The sequence below is a fragment of the Lytechinus pictus genome, chromosome 8 (genome assembly GCF_037042905.1).
Source record: "Lytechinus pictus isolate F3 Inbred chromosome 8, Lp3.0, whole genome shotgun sequence".
Lineage (NCBI taxonomy): Eukaryota > Metazoa > Echinodermata > Echinoidea > Temnopleuroida > Toxopneustidae > Lytechinus > Lytechinus pictus.
The window spans coordinates 25,011,188-25,028,089 of record NC_087252.1 but is presented as its reverse complement, the minus strand read 5'-3'; the positions used below and the strand labels follow the sequence as shown (position 1 = coordinate 25,028,089).

Sequence of the window (16,902 nt, the reverse complement as noted above, 5' to 3'; positions counted from 1 at the left end):
TTGCATTTTGCAATGGTAAATTCAATGAATTTTCACATGAATGTACATTTATAGAGCCAAAACATATTTTTCTTTTTGATTTACAAGCATAGGAATATCACTGTCCCTACTGGGGCCCGTTTCATAAAGAGTTGCAACTGTTATAATTTGCCATTATGGCAACTACCATGGTAAGCTTGATTTTGATTGGCTGCTGAGCCCTGTTGCCATGGTAGTTGCCATTATGGCAAAGTTGCAACAGTTGTAACTCTTTATGAAACGGGCCCCTGGTCTTTGTTTTGAAAATTTGAATGATGGAAGAGTTGCAATCTCCAAGCTGGTGATTCTTATATTCAGGCAAATATTGATTTATTTTCGGGGACTACTTTTCACAATTGATCGCCTCAATGTGCACCATAAATAAGCTTTAACAGTGCAGTGCATTGGGAATTTGGGGGCTCTTATTTTCCAGGGCTTTTTTTTTTCCAGTGTAATTTTTTCCCCCTACTACTATTCATTAATGGTGTATGAATTAAAATAATACTTAAAAGAGCACCCTCCCCCTTCATCTTCTACATTGATTCAAACTGTTTACTTGGTTGCTTGGTTTACTATAATTTACTGATATATTACAATACTCCCCCCCCAAAAAAAAAAAAAAAAAAAAAAAAAATGTTTCAAGAACTCAGATTTTTTTTGGGGGGGTGGATGGGGGGAACTAACAAATACAATACCTTGCTTTTGAGTCTATGACATTTGCATCGAGGATATATATAAACCTAATAATTTATTATCTCAATGGTCAAGGTCAAACATGTGCTAGTCAAGCTTGTTCCCCCCCCCCCCCCCTATGTCGAATTAGTGAAATTTGTATTGTATGCTTATATTGTCCTGCCTGTATTCCAAAACATTTTTTCCATTTGTGCTTGTCATTTTGTTTTTACTTCTGACATAAAGGCTTTCCCTATGTCTGTGAGTTTGCTATGAATAATTTCGTCATTTTAATGATTTGTGGGTTCAGGTATATTGCTGATATCTGTCTGATTATACCCTGCAGGGATGTTTCACCAACACTAAAAATGATTTTGAGAATTTAAGATACATCAATTGGTTGTAATTCGTAATTTGTAATTGATTTTAGTGGCTAGTGAATCACCTCTATATGCATGACCTATTATTACTATTGACTTTGTTACTAGCAGTTATCAAATTCAGCATTTGGAAAAAAGGAATGTTTAGATTGATTTTTAAATTCTTGTTGGCATTTTTTGCCTTTAATAAGTCTGCAACCTATCACTTTTGTTTTTAAATTGAGAGTATTTTTAATTCTGTCTCTTTTAACTTTTTTTATTCTTTTAAATTTCGTTCTACAATTTATGTATTTGATTTCTCTTACTTGCTTTGAATATCTACATTATAAGTGCAATTTATCCTAGAATTTATGAGCAGTGCAGTTGGTCACTTACTGAGTGCAAGGAAGGGGGCATGGGCTCCTGGCCCCACATACCACTTTTTGTGTGATGGGTGTAAAAAAAAAGGTAACAGATGAAAACTACAAGTATAATTGACAATTAATTGGAAGAGGCATGATTTCAGCATATGCCCCTACCCTTGCTTTCCTTAGATACGCCACCGAAGCAATGAAAATGTGAATTCATTTAAAAAAAAAAATTTTTTTAGTGTTTGCTGCCATACATTTATACCCTATGAAGGGGTGCTACTGCTCACACAGTATTTTGTTCATATATTTTATAGTATTTCACAGACTTAGCAAGATGGATACAAACAAATAACTCAATCAGGTGCAAGATTCATGGCTATAATCTGCCCCATAACTATCAAGTTCAAGTAATTAATAATTAAATATTTTATATGTTAACATTAATTTTAATCTGTGATTTTGCTTGTTTCATTAGTAGATACAGTGTTTAGTTCATTGAGTGGCCGTACTGTGTATGATATACAGACATACGTGTGAGTGCAATGGGGATTCTACCCTGAGGAGCAAAAGAACAAGAGAATGGTGGAAAATTGGAAGAAATCAGACAAAAAACTAGAAAGTTGTGGATTTTGACAAATGAGATCACTAGGTCGATGTATGTTTTCACTTACAATGCTGATCAAAATACATGTATAACATACTGTATTTTGCTTGTGTGAATCCTCCGAACTTATCTGAAGGGTACCCTGGGGAAACCTGTTGGAGATTTTTTTTTTCTTCATAATTATTGTACTGGAGCACATGGAAGGCTTGTAGAAAGATGTTATCAGTATCACTACATGTATTTACCTATAGAGATTTAAAATATGGTACATGATGTAATGCAGAGGGATCCCTATTAAGGTGGTCAATTTGACGTCTGTATAGTAATAAGGTAAAGTGATAAAAACTTTTTATTTCAATTGGGTATAGTGATGCAAGTTTTTAAAAACTTGTCCCTTCCCCCTTTCCCTTCACTGCAAGTATGATTTATATGCAAATGATGCAATGTATCAACAAAACCAGGAGGAAAAAAGACCCACAAAATAGAGAATGCCCCATTGAATTACCATTAATTTACGAGGATCACAAGAATACTTAGAATAGTCCCAACAGAAGTTTGACAGTATCACATATTTGAAAGGAATGTGGATGTTCTATCTTTTCAGGTAATAGGGGAATGAAACCTTTGGAACAAGTTGGCTTGTGTCGAAACAGAAAAATCAAAGAATAAGAGCAAAGAAATTTTGAGAAAAATTGGACAAATAATGAGAAAGTTATGAGCATTTGAATATTGCAATCACTAATGCTATGGAGATCCTATTGGCAATGCGAAAAGAATGTGTGATGTCACATGTGAACAACTTTCCCTTTGATGGACTATGAAATACCCTCAAAGTGTATATTTCTTTTTCTTATGGTGATACAAACTCTTTATCCATGATGTATTCTTTAAAAATCTGTATTACATGCCCTCCTGTAGAAAGAACACATGATCTACCGAGAGATGTGATAAAAGAGGCAGTTTAAGTGAAATATATACTAAAGTAATGGGGAGAGTTGTTCACAAGTGACATCACACATCTTTGTCGCATTGCCAATTTGAGGATCTCCATAGCATTAGTGATCGCAATATTCAAATGCTCATAACTTTTTTATTATTTGTCTGATTTTTCTCAAATTTTTGTTGATCTGTTTCTTTGATTTTTCTGTTTTCACACAAGCTATCTTGTTCTAAATGTTTCATTCTCCTTTAATTAAAAAAAAATTATATAAACACAGTGAAATTCCCTTTAAAAACCCTGGAAAACTTTAAAGAGCCTCTGAAATTTCCATTGGGTCAAATGCCAATTCTAATAAAATTTAACCAATTTAAGCTGGTGAGTTCAAAATGTGGCCCAGGAAAAAAATGCTTATTGATTTTCCCGCAGCCCTAAAAGAACTAAAAATCTATCTTTCATGGGATTCGTAGTTCTGAAAAGTAGTTTCTGTGTCTTCACATTTTGGCAAAAATACACTTGCCAAAAGATTGACACTCTTCTGTTTGAAAAGAAAAACCTTTTCAGAATTACGAATCCCATATGAAATATTGCAATAGATATTTTGGTTCATTTAGAACACGCCATGTTTTGTTTTTTTTTCATTTTTTTTTCTTTGAAGAAAGAACAATTTTCCTTTCCAGGGTTACCATATGTGGTGGTACCCAGACTTAAGCGTAATGGGCCAACAATTTTGAGGGGCCAGCCATGGTGTATATGAGGCAAAATTTTTGATCTATTTAATACAAAAATCAAAATTTGGGATAAATTTTGACATAACACCAAAAGAAAGATATAATATCCCACTCCTTTTCCTTCCCTTTTCTTTCTTTTTTTTTCGCATTGTTATGTGTACCTCGGTCAAGAAGCATGCAGGCCATGGCCCTCACCCCCCTCCCAATCTGGTGATTACCATAAAATAGATAGAATACATTCAAAGAATATCAAGCCACAAAAAGATTTTTTCTCTCTCAAGAAAAAAGAATAAGAAAGAGACAGAATGGAAATTACATACAGTATTAATTGTTGTTTACCTTTTAATATTCAGCCTTCCCAAAGTAATTAATGGAATTTACAAATAAAGCTCGTTATAAAGTGGTGTAGCTTGAAGAAAATTTTTTCCATAGTTCATGGACATCCTCATATATAATATATTGGCAAACCAAATGTCGATATAAACTTGCTGACTTTTTATATGCTCAGGTTGAACCAAAACAACTATTACTGACGATGGTATAATTTTACAAAATTGGAATCATGATTTCTTCAAAAAGTAATAAAACAAAATCTTATGTTTAATTTTTTTTCAGAAAAAATCAGGAAACATTTATGAATTTCATGAAATATCTGTTGATTAGATAATAACCCTGTGTATTTTTTTTCTTATCCGCTCTTGGAACACATGAATATATTTTACTTTTTTTTATAACATTAGATAGTGCTTGTGAAGCAATTTTTATTTACAAAAACTATAAAAATATGAATTTCATTGATCTATTCCTCACATTTGGTTCTTTGATATATTTTTTATGAAGTGAAGAAAAGTTATCTAGCATAAAAATACAAAGTTATGAAACTAAATACAAACAGTTAATGCACTCTGGCAGATAAATTACAATAAATATATTGCTTGCGACACATGAGGTTTTTCTATTACTTAATTACTAGCACCTCCCAAACTACATTTTCTCTCTACTCAATATCTCTATCTCCCTCTCTCCCCCTCTCTCTCTCCCTCTCTTTCTCGACATATGTAAGTACAAGTTCTTGATGAATTTATTTCTAAGCTGACTTCATTAGCTTTCAGTTAACTTCACAAGTGAGTTGGAAAATTTAGGTAGATTATTGAGAACTAAACTATTTTGAATTTAGCTAACTAGGTTAACTGCATAGTTTTTACTTGTAGAGCATTGCTTGCATTTAGTACAGACATCAGCATACATGCATCTGCACACTTGAGTTGAAACATATTTGGTGATAGAAAATACTGCATAAAATTGTAGAAAAATAAAAGCATGGTGAGTTGTCCACACTAGCGTACCTTCGGGGGGGGGGGGAGGGGGGGCGCAGACTGTCCCCCCTGACGAGTCACAACCCATGCGAGGGACATACCCCTGCCCCCCCCCCCCTGACGAGTCTTGAAGACCTTTTTTTTTTTTGCTTGTCAAATTTTTTTCTGGTACGAAATCCTTTATTTGTGGTTGAAGACCTTTTTTTTTTCTTTTTTTTTTTTGCTTGTCAAATTTTTATCTGGTTCGAAATCCTTTATTTGTGGTTGAAGACCTTTTTTGTTTGTTTTTGCTCGTCAAATTTTTTGGTGGACAAATTTGCCCCCCCTGTGGAAAATCTTAGGTACGCCACTGTTTGTCCATTATAAAAAATTCAGCTTTCAATAGAGGTTGCATAATAAAAGTATTTCTTTAGAAATTCAGATAAAAAGTATATATAAAACATAAAAGTATTCAATATTGCGATGGGGTTTGAACATAAATTCAATTATACTTTCGAAATGAAAGACAGACTGTATTTCATGAATACAAATACAAGATTTCCATACAAAAATATATAAAATTATATTGACAGCATGGGTCATCTTGAGTTCTTGAACAAGGAATGCTGGGGAGTGGTTACTATGGTAACCAATACAACGGTATTGGTCCTCAACTGAGGTGAAAGGTCATGGTATACGGAGGTCAAGACGTCAGCGACCTTGGTGGAGGTCGCCCAGATGTGGAGGATCTGCTTGGACCATTTATCCAATGCATTCTGGGTAGCGTTCATGATACCTAAGAACGAGAAAATAAAGTAGAAGTAGTAATAGAGACAACGTCCTCATAATACTACTATTTGTACAAAAGAAATCTGCATGCAATGTGCAACTATGTTCAGAAACACTTGCACAGAATGTAAGAGCATTTCACAAAAAAATCATGTCTCATGAACTCTCATCTCAACCATATCTATACATGTCTTCCTTTTACATTTCAATGTATTTGTTTTTATGAGAATTAGAAATTTTAAAAAAATGAACCAAGTCATAAACAATAAAGTGCTCTAGTCAGAGATTACTAGGAAATCTACATAACTTTACCAAAGCTTTCATGAAGACTTAAGTTTTTTCTACTCTATTTGGGAAATCCTTGATCCGCCCTAATTAACCCAGGGAGCGGGCCGGAGCTCCCTGGGTTAGATCTGCCCCTGCTTGTGTCAGACAATTAAACCCACTCACCCCTCAACTTCTTGCCCAACAACTTCTCTGCGTCCTCCTTCTCAAACTCTCCCTTGTACTTCATCGCCCTGGTAACGGACACGCCCAAACTGACCCCAAACATCTCGCAGGTGTAGTCGACGATGGATCCCCCGTACGGGAAGTACTGCACCTCCATCTCGGTCTTCAACAGCTTGGCCCCGAAGCACCGATGGAGCAACTCCAAACTGTGGAGGCACAATCATGGGATCGGGGTAACAGACTTATTTGAAACATGGGGACTTGGGGTACATACACGGGTCTAGCCTGATTAGACACAATGGCCCGTATTCTGAAGTCGGGTTTAAGTTAATCCCTGGTTTAAAGTTGTGGTTTAATTATGAAGTGCCAAATGGGGCACAAAACCCTCAAGAGTACACATCCAAAAATGACATTCGAATTATCTGGGAATGATAACTGAGGTATATTGAGGTATTTATCTTCAATGTGAAATCAAAAGGAAACAAAATAGTAAACATATATAAGAAACATACAATATAAAAATAATTTTGAAATTTTTGCTCCCCATAATTTTGGCACAGAGTTAGACCATGGTCTAAGTTAAACCTGACTTTAGCTAGAATACGGGCCAATAACATTTTAGGGCCCATACTGTTTTTGCACAATAGTCTTTCTCTCGAAAGTAATTACATATCTAATCCGGCTGGATCCGTACCTAGGAGTTTTGACTTATTGAATAATTTCTCTGGCAATTCTACTACTAAAGAGTTAAATGGAATATTTATGTTTCATTGTTATTGAAGGAGTTTGATGAGAATTAGAATGAGTGCATGTAAGTGTAGGTGTAAATAAACATCGGCCTAGATCTATATCGGGATCTATATAAACATAATTATGCGTGTACATGCATGTTAGAAAATTAAACAGAGATATATATATAATTTTGCAGACCCACTCTTCATACACAACTCTTTTCACTTCGAAATCATACATACACACGCAATTCAAATCAAATCATTTGCATATAATTATAGTTGTTGAAATGCCATTCTAGATACCGATAGTGATACTTAAATGCTTTCCACAAAAACTCAGCTACTGAGCTACAAGATTATAATGTATATACATATTATAGATTTTAAAGAAAAACTTGTTTCTTACCTCAATACCTCTGACTCAACTGAATCACCACCAGCATTGGGGCACTCCTTCATCCTCGCTGCCATGCCGGACAAATTCATCTCCTGGTACCGTTTGAAAGGATCAAACTTGCACTGCACAAATCCGTCTTCAGGATCAATCTGCCGGAGGGATTTCTCAAACTGAAAAGCCGCCTGCAACTTGGTAGCGAAATTCTCTCCGATGTAGATGTTGCAATGCGTATGATGTGTGTTTATAGTCTGTGCTCCTTGTTGTGTATTTTGGGCTTGGAATCGGGATCTGTTGTGCTTGTTTCGATGCCTAACCCTCGCTTGGCCAGCAGCGAAGAACACAACACCCGTCCTGCCCGCACTTCGGGGGACGCCGAGGGTGGAACCCGTTAAAATTACTCCGTATACTCCGTTTTTTCTGCCGTCGCATCATGGAGATGTTGTGGTTCATATTTGCATGTTGTATTGAGTTCGTCATTTTCTCGCCTTTTCTGTTCCGTCTGGATTTCACCTAGGTTCCATTTCTAAGCACAAATCTATCGTGGTTTTCTCTAGCAGCCTACATTTTGTTGAAGTGGTGTTGCAATGCGAAATCGTTGTTTATATACATCAGCTGATGCAATACGTTTGTAATCGCACAGAAAACGTGCGCTAAAAATAGAGCATTAATTGATGAATCGAGTGGATGACATCATTTTCCACCAATCACAACCGCTGCTGGGTGATCACGTCAGAGGGACTTTCCCTCGTAACTGTCTGCACTCGTAAATCGTTGACTCTCCGATTCGGAACGTTTTCACAGTCTGCCCACAATCGTTGGCGCGACGATCAACGCCTTTCGAATGAACGATGTCTGTTCGATTGTTTCTTTTTAGGATTCAAATCACATTAAAAAACTATTTTGATGAGCATTATTGTCTTGCCTGATATTGTTTTTGTAGCCCAACAGCGAAAGAGTAACAAAATAAAAAAGTGATTTATTGACTTATCTATATGGCTAAGATATGATTTATAATTGGTTAACAATCTGTGATCATTATTGATTAATAAGCACAAGAGATTGAGAGATTGAGAACTGGGCGTTGTGGCGTGCGCCTGTAATCCAAACTGTGGGGAAGTTACAAATTGATGCAGAGGTTCGAGGTTCGAGCCCTGTTCACGTCTTTCGGATGGTGACGTTAAAGGTCGGTCCCAGACGTAAATAATCATATCTGATTGATACACGTCTGACAAAACTCAAATACACACACGAGTTCAAAATGATATGATTATTTAAAAAAAAGAATAAAAAGCAATAAGTATATTAAGCCCTGGTACCGAAAATCGTGAATTGTAAAACCAATGATGAGAGGCATAATAATCATTGATAAAAGTTTAAAATGTTTAAATATATGTTTCCGTCACTGATAAACCATTCAAATTGTAACGAAGAGAACGCGACAAAGGAAATTGGTCTATATCAGTTATGATCATGATCACATATGCCATATTATCTTTGCAATTTTAAAAGTATTGAATTCGAAACTTTCTTCATTCTTTATTTTTGTCCGATTTTGTATACGGATCTATCTGAAAATTAAAATCCATAATTTATTGTTCAATATAGACATCAGAAATTAAATACTCCGAAAATTTGCTTTGCCCAATTGATCGTGGGACCGGCAGTCGCTGTGCAGCGCCAGGTCTATCCCTTTAATCATTGAACGCCAAACAGGGTATAGCAGCAACTCCCATCTTTTATACGTCTTTTGGTCTGACGCGGCCGAGGTTTGAACCCCCCGACCTCCCGGTTGTGAGACGGACGCTCTACCAACTGAGCCAACACACCGGTATCTTTTTATAAGGGGAACTAAAAATACAAAATCAAGAGGATTAGTAGTCAGCTAGATGCCATGCCAAATAGTTTTAATGGGCACGGATGAGGGAACCATTTCATAGAGATTATGTTATTTGTTTATAAATTTTTTATTGTTTTGAGGGAGATCACATCAGTGAACAGAAGCGCCCTCGGGCCCCATTTTATGGCACCGTTTCTCGACTTCATCAAAGATTTATAACAGCCACGCAGGACCGATCAAATTATTTTATGTTATACACAAGTATGAAATAATGAAAAAAAAGTTATTTTATGTAATAACATAAGAAAACGGAAAGTGGAGATGTGACATCATCAGCCCATCTAATGAATATTTATGACGACTGTTTTCACAAAATATTGCTAAACTTTATACTTAAATAACTTTATTATTTGTTATCCGATTTTGATGAAATTTTCGGCATTTTGCTGAGTGAATTCTACTCTATGTATTAAGATATAAATATTTTCAGCCCGGACCATCCCTTTAAGCCACTTGTTATGTATTCTTGACGTTATATCAAATACCACAATATTAGATCTCATTTTGAAAAGTAAGATTTTGCTCACTCATTGTTATGACCCGTCAAAATCATTGGCTCATTATAGGCAACTTCCTGGAGATGTTAAATGCAAAGAAAAAACACACTCCTTGTGAAGAAGAACCAGGATAAGAAGAAGTCGAAGAAGTGCCGAAGAAGAAGCAGTTAGTCACCAATTCTCATCTGATTTCGAGAAAAAAGATTACATTGTTTAATTTACTGTTTTGATTAATGTCAGTTGTTTTCCCCAAAAGCCGAGCCGGGGGAGCCGAATGCTCAAGAAAACACATCGCGAGAGATTAATCGTTCCTACCCAATTACAAATAACAAAAGAAAACCGTGTCCCGGTGAATAAAAGGACGAAATAACCACTTCACACTTCAAGAGGACCCCTCTTATGTTCACCCCCTCCCATGGGAAAACATCTAAACTAAACATGCCCCTGAATGGGGGGGGGGGGGGGAGGACGGATATTGTTCCTCGAATACGCCGAGCGTGACTCAGTCAATGGTCGCGTTTGGGCGTTGGGGGATCATGTCGGGATAGAGCGATCCAATTCTCGTCATGCAAGAGTGAACCGCTCGTTCGGAATATACACGCCGAGCAAAGTCCACATATTTTTGGACCTCAATGTAGACGCCAATTATTTATTGTGTACTTTGATCACAAGCTGGGAAGATTATAACCCGAGTCCCTCCATATACCACTGCTTTGCTGTGCCTACGAACAAAGGGCGGGGTAACTTGCGCCCTGTAAACCAATTTTGTATCTCTTTCCTTTTTCAATCTGCTGCATTATATTACCAGCGGCGCCACCGCACAGATACATTGGACGCAGTATATCCAAAGCACGCGAAGGTGTTGATAAACGCAGTTTGGAATCAGACCAGGAAAAGGGAAGACCAAAATCCGTGCTGAAACATTGGAAACGGATCAACCACAATAAGGAAATATCAAAGATTGCATGAACTCCTCGTCAGTCACGCAACCTAGCTGCATTCGAGGAATATACAATATCGCAAAACCGACCAACAAGCCTTCTTCAGGGAAATAATATATATCCTGATCAACGTATATGTTATAAATTGGAGTACGGTTTAGATTGGATATATTTTTTTTCAACCAGCTAGTTCTTTGGTATAATTCGAGATGGCTTCTTCCTCAACACAAATGGCTCTGCACAAGAACATTGATCAACTTCAGAGGGAACTCAATATAGAGAGGGTCAAAGTATCACAGTGTACAGCTGAGTAAGTGTAGGCCTTTATAATTGAGTGACAGGAATTTTTTTGTTTATTTTCTTTCTTTAAAAAATAGTATCATTTCATACAGTCGACTCTTTACAAAGTGAGAAATTACACGGATGTACATTGTTATTCTTATTATTGTTAAATATTTATGTTAAAGATGTTCATTATGCTGCACTCCTATATCTCTTCCTATTCATCTTTCCGACATTCTTCCTTTGCATACAAAGTAATTTCTCTGTGTATATCCCCTTCCCTAATATACATTGATATACCGGTATGTTTTTTTACTGTTTGTATATATAGAGCTCTGCGAATTGAGTTTTATCATGATAAATACCATCTATATGTCTATATATCTATTTATCTGTCTATCTATATGTCTATCTATCTATCCATCCATCCATCTATCTATTTATCTGTCTATCTATATGTCTATCTATCTATCCATCCATCCATCTATCTATCTATCTATAATTTGTTTCTTTTAAGTGGCTTCCTCAATAATAATCAGTGAACTTTCATGATCGTAATCAAATTAACTGTTGTGATTTTGGATTTTGGGCATCATTGGGAAGGCCCAATGATGCCCAAAATCCAAAATCACAACAGTTAATTTGATTACGATCATGAAAGTTCACTGATTATTATTGAGGAGCAGTGAAGAACAGACCTGAATGTGTATTGTAGTTTAAAGTCAGATCTCGAGTATGATCGTGTGGTTTATTTCATGTTTTATTTATTTTGTCTGCATGCCCTTTTGATTTTCCTTGAATATAAAATTATGTTGAAATGTTAATGTGTCACTGTAGACCTTTGTATTTCACCATTTTGCATTCATAAAAGTGGTCAACTATTATTGGCTCGCTCGCTTCTTCAACTCGCGTGCTGTACATCTCTTTATTACGAATGTTATTATCTTGAGGTCGCCCTGGTACCATCCTCGGCATAATTATAGGTCATCACTTTAATGTACGACCCCACCCTTCCAAACAAAAAACCTAAGAAGAATAAGAAGAAAGAATTATTAGGCCCATACACATTGTGTAAATGTATGATATCAGTTTAATATCGTGACAATAAAGGGAAAGGTGGCCTTTTCCTTTGTATTGAATTTTTAGCACAAGATGCATCATCCCTCCCACATATAGATGGAGACCTGAGCTCTCGTCATCTGGTCATTTTTTCTAAGCGATGTAGACATTTAACAAGATTATTATCTGGATATCTGGGTGCGGCCACTTTTAAGCTTCCATATTATACATGTAGGGCATATAATGCCTGCATCTGTGTACACAATATACTATGGCAAACACCCATTTTTTTTCAAACATTAATATTGGAACAGCCTAGAGCTATTCCAAACATTGGTTTGAGCCAGACAAATTATTATTTGATTAAAAGTATATAGATCGATACACTCCATGCCATGGATTAATCTGACGAAATGAATAATTATCTCTAGATGGAAATAGGACTACGGGATTGTACACCTGTGTTCAATATGCAAATTTGAACTTATCAGAGGAGCTCTTAATAAAATATAATAGTACCAGCTACTTGACTGTCGAAAGCTACAATAAAACAATAAAATAAGGGTATGCATACTCGTATACATACAGGTACCAGGGATATCTAGGGGTAGGGCAAATATTCGCTTTATTAGGCCCTTTTTGTAGGCCTGTGGAAAGAAAGCTGGGGCTTCACTTCAAATCATGGAAGCATTGTTCATTTACATGTATTCATTTATTTATCTATTCATTCATTCATTAATCTATCCATTCATTTATTTATTTATCCATTCATTCATCTATCTATCTATCTATCTATTTATATATATATTTATTTGTTCGTTTGTTTGTTCGTTCTCTGTAAGATCTCTCTTTCTTTCTTTCGTTTTTTTTTTTTTTGGGGGGGGGGCGTTCATGAAGCCACTTTTAAGTAAAATGCATAACACAATGACAATAATAATGACGGTAAATTGCCAATTCGTCCACTGCCAAAGGCTCGTCCACTCACCACATGGTCTACCTTCATTTAGTCTAATGCCATTCCGTCCATCAACATTTCGTCTAACAACCATTTGGTTCAATCATCACTTCGTCTAATCACCTTTTCGTCTATTACCATTTCTTCTAATAACCAGTTGGTTTAATACCCATTTTGTTTTTCATTCATTTTGCACAATTAACACAATTAGTTTAATTAGTAGACCAAATGGTATATGGACTAAATGGCTATTGGACCAACTGGTTAGTAGACGGAATGGCCTAAGACTAAATGAAAGTATACAATGTGGCGAGTGGACGAACTGATGGTAGACCAAATGATAGTAGACGAGTTGGCAATTGGACGAATTGGTATTAGACGAATTGGAAAAACTGATCATGACTATATATCACAAAGAATAATATGATAATGATGATAATAACACATAGCGATATTATGATTACAATTGTAATCTTTATTAAATGACCCCCAGATGTGGCGCATTTATAGAATACTCTTGATTATTGGTTGTTGCTTTTTTGTTCTTGTAATTTCTTTTACAGCCTCGTTCAGTACTGCGAGCAGGAAGTAGGAAACGACTTTCTCTTGACACGGGAACTCCATCCGGGTCAAATCAACAACTACAAAGACAAAAAAGGAGGATGTACTCTACTCTAGTTCTTTCATTCATCTTTACTTCTGCACAAGGTAAAATGTTAACCTTAATTTTTCATTTAGGCGATCCTTAAAAGCGATCCAAAACCTCACTTTAAAGAAGGATTTGTTAAAATAACTATTGTAATAATTGGTGAAAATGTGTCAGAATTAGAGACTCCCACCCAAAAAATTGTCAAAATAATGCTATTTATCGGTTAGAATTTATCTATTTATGACTTTTCGGTCGGACTTTTAGAAAGAAAAGACGAAAGAAAGAAAGAAGAAAAAAGAAAAAAGAAAGAAAGAAATAAGGAATAAATAAACAAGTCATAAATTCAATAATCTATTCTTTTTTTTTTTGTATTCGGTATTTGTATTTTTTTTATTTTTTTATTCGGTCGGACTTTTATGTATGGTCGGACGCATACCAAACGATTGTATATAATATAGACAAGTCATATTTGATAGAAAAAAGGAGGTTTATCCAACGGGCAACATAACATGATTCGTAGTGATTTCTAATCCAATTCGCAAAAAACATAAAACCATGATAATAATATTAGCTATATAAAAAAGGCCTAAATGTACAATGTTAAGAAAACATTCTGATATACGCCGTTTAAAATATTTTTATTTAAAACGTCATTACATTATTTAATAAAACAAACATAAAAACAGGCGATTTTACCTGAAATATTTTGTTAGACCACACATTGTAAGAATATCAAATGAATAATATAACGTTGCATTAATGTTATGTAAAGAAGGACATTTTAAAAACATGTGCAGAACATTCATGACATTTCTGAGACTTTCGAAATGTTATAAAAAAAAAACACTTTGTGCTCAGTGTGAAATTATCACCATCCTTTCCTTTCTGAAGACGGGCCTTGCCTTGTAGGCACAAAATCTTAAGTTACCAAGAATGTCAATAACAAACTCTACACCCTAAAAACAAAATGTATGTAATTACGTCATTAGAGCGGCACTGATTTTTTTTTATTAAAGCAAGTGGAAGATTTTTTTTTTTTTTTGGGGGGGGGGGTAAAAACAAATAGATTATTGAATTCATGACTTCTTTCTTTCTTTCCCTCTTTATTATTTTTCTTTCTTTCTTTTTTTGGTTTCTTTCTTTCTTTCTTGTTTTAAATAAAATCTGTTTTTATACGTGTCCGCCTGTAAACTAGTATCCACACACGTTAGTACATCGGACCTTGGTTTTCTTTTTGTTATGTTCTCAAACATGGACGTATTTGGGTCCTTATTTCGTTTTTACTGATTTGTGTACCCCCTCCCCCTCTAGCGATCCCTTAATACCTTTCTCTTCTCTCTCTCTATCTCTCTACAGATTCACATATATCTGATGGCATATATCATACACACCGAGCAGACTGAATGTATATCTACAGAGTCCTATTGTAAATACGAATGGATACATGTACTAATTCACACAAAATCCCATTTTTATAATCATATTTAATGTTCTGTGAATATTTTTGAATGATCAATTTTGTGTCTTTCCTAAATGACTAATCAGATGTTATCTTCCCATATTGGCATGAAGTTTTGATGTCAACTTTGAAAAAAAGGAGAGAATATTGTAATTTTTTACGATGAAATTATGAGAGAAATTATTTAGTATGATTTGCACTCATTTCGCCAACATATTTTTACAAAAAGCATTTTAGGATTACTTTTCATTTTACCGCGTATTCTTGGATTTTCGTGTGTGATAAACTCATTTTTACTTCAATATTTTGATAGACTATATGCGTCTTTTGCTCATTTTTTATTTCAATGTATGTTTTGCCCTCTTGATAATAATTATTTTACTTTTAGTCTAAAACATGTAAGCCCGAATAAACGTTATTTATGTAGTTGTTTCTTGAACTTTTGTTCCTTTTCAAACAAAAAATACCGGAATATCTGACGCAAGGCAAGTTTTAACATACAAAATGTTGTGCATTTCCCGAGACGTGGTTACTTGATGATCATGTTAGAGTTGGACAGTATCATGAAGTATACATATATTTTGCCTTAAAAATGGATAACAATATCACTTAACTTTAAGAAAACCAACAAAGAGTTTGTAATGAATTAAGTCGTTGGACTCATTTTTAAGTGTGTTTTTATGACATTTTATCAGAGCTTTTCAGTTTTATTCTCTTGTCCCTAAGTTTTGTTATTTCATTTTTTTAAAGTCACTCCTTTACCCTTTCATATGGACTCTACACTGGTAAAACTGCACTAAAAAACACTGGTGTTGATTTAACACCATTCCAGTATCTATACCGGAAAATACAGGGAAGTGCTAGTAGAAGCATCACCAGTTTCAGAATCAAACCGATATTGGTTTAACACTGATTAGTGTTGTTTAAATGCCTATCTGGTGTTGGCCTAAAGCCGGACTGGTGCTGTTTCAACGCCTCTACAGGTATTTTCCGATATATATAGATACCGAGCTGGTGTTAAATTTACACCGGTACTTTTGCAGTGTGAGGTGTTACACCTAAATCCAATTACAGTCATCTCAGAGGACCATATTAACTTGAGATATTAAAATTGCACCCAATAGATTGAACATACATACATTGTAACACCAGGATGTTAAAGTAACAACCAAAGGTGTTGTACTACGATAGCACCTCAGTATGTTGAACTTAACACCAAAACTTCAACACCGGTGTAAAATGACTTGTGTGCATGTCTTCACCACAGTTTTTGTTTCGTATCTTTCATATGTTAATGTTGACATTTTATGTTACAGTGATTGCCCAAAATATGAAGAATTTTCTTGTTTTATAGTTTCCCATTACAACTTGTCTATTCTCTATAATTCTTTGTCACCGACAGTACTTTTGTAGATTATCTTTCCAGAAAGGTAGTTGAGTTTGACGTCATAATGATTCCTCAAACAGTTTTTCTTATACTTGGGTGTTTCGTTGTGGAAACAGAATGTATACTGCATAGCTGCTTGTATTCGCCTTACCAACATTTTATTGTAATTTGTTGTAACCACTATTCGTTAAATAAAACTTGAATACTTCTTAATTTGCAGATTTTGTTGTTTTTTCTACATGTTTCATGCATTATTCCCATCTCTAATTATTCATCCTCCCTCCCTCACAACAGTCTCATTCAATTCCTTGTATATCTGTTACAACATATCAAAGCTTATACTCAATCACACACATGTGCATTTAGCCCTCCAAAATGCATGTAGCCACAAAAAGCTTAACTATAAAACATGATAAGTT

At 35.2% G+C, this 16,902-nt stretch overlaps 1 protein-coding gene and 1 long non-coding RNA gene across 2 annotated transcripts; one reads left to right on the top strand and one right to left on the bottom strand.

Annotated features, from left to right (window-relative positions):
- Positions 1-4,016: 4,016 nt before the first annotated feature.
- Positions 4,017-7,974, bottom strand: LOC129266998 (AAC-rich mRNA clone AAC4 protein-like). The gene is made up of 3 exons (XM_064103840.1): positions 7,367-7,974; positions 6,227-6,432; positions 4,017-5,783 (listed from the first exon to the last, which is right to left on the bottom strand). Exons 1-3 carry the CDS (start codon positions 7,444-7,446, stop codon positions 5,587-5,589), a joined length of 483 nt encoding a protein of 160 aa, XP_063959910.1. The 5' UTR covers positions 7,447-7,974; the 3' UTR covers positions 4,017-5,586.
- Positions 7,975-10,255: 2,281 nt separating this feature from the next.
- On the top strand, positions 10,256-16,696 carry LOC129266700 (uncharacterized). Its single transcript, XR_010294475.1, has 3 exons — positions 10,256-11,002; positions 13,552-13,696; positions 14,994-16,696. It is a non-coding gene; the product is annotated as an uncharacterized LOC129266700 (long non-coding RNA).
- The last annotated feature ends 206 nt before the right edge of the window (positions 16,697-16,902 follow it).

Coding starts and splice junctions, on each gene's coding strand:
- LOC129266998 (XM_064103840.1), bottom strand. CDS start 7,446: ATGAATTTGTCCGGCATGGCAGCGAGGATGAAGGAGTGCCCCAATGCT. Junction 6,433..7,366: donor GTTGAGTCAGAGGTATTGAG/GTAAGAAACAAG, acceptor GTGCCTCCACAG/TTTGGAGTTGCTCCATCGGT. Junction 5,784..6,226: donor GTTGGGCAAGAAGTTGAGGG/GTGAGTGGGTTT, acceptor TCTCGTTCTTAG/GTATCATGAACGCTACCCAG.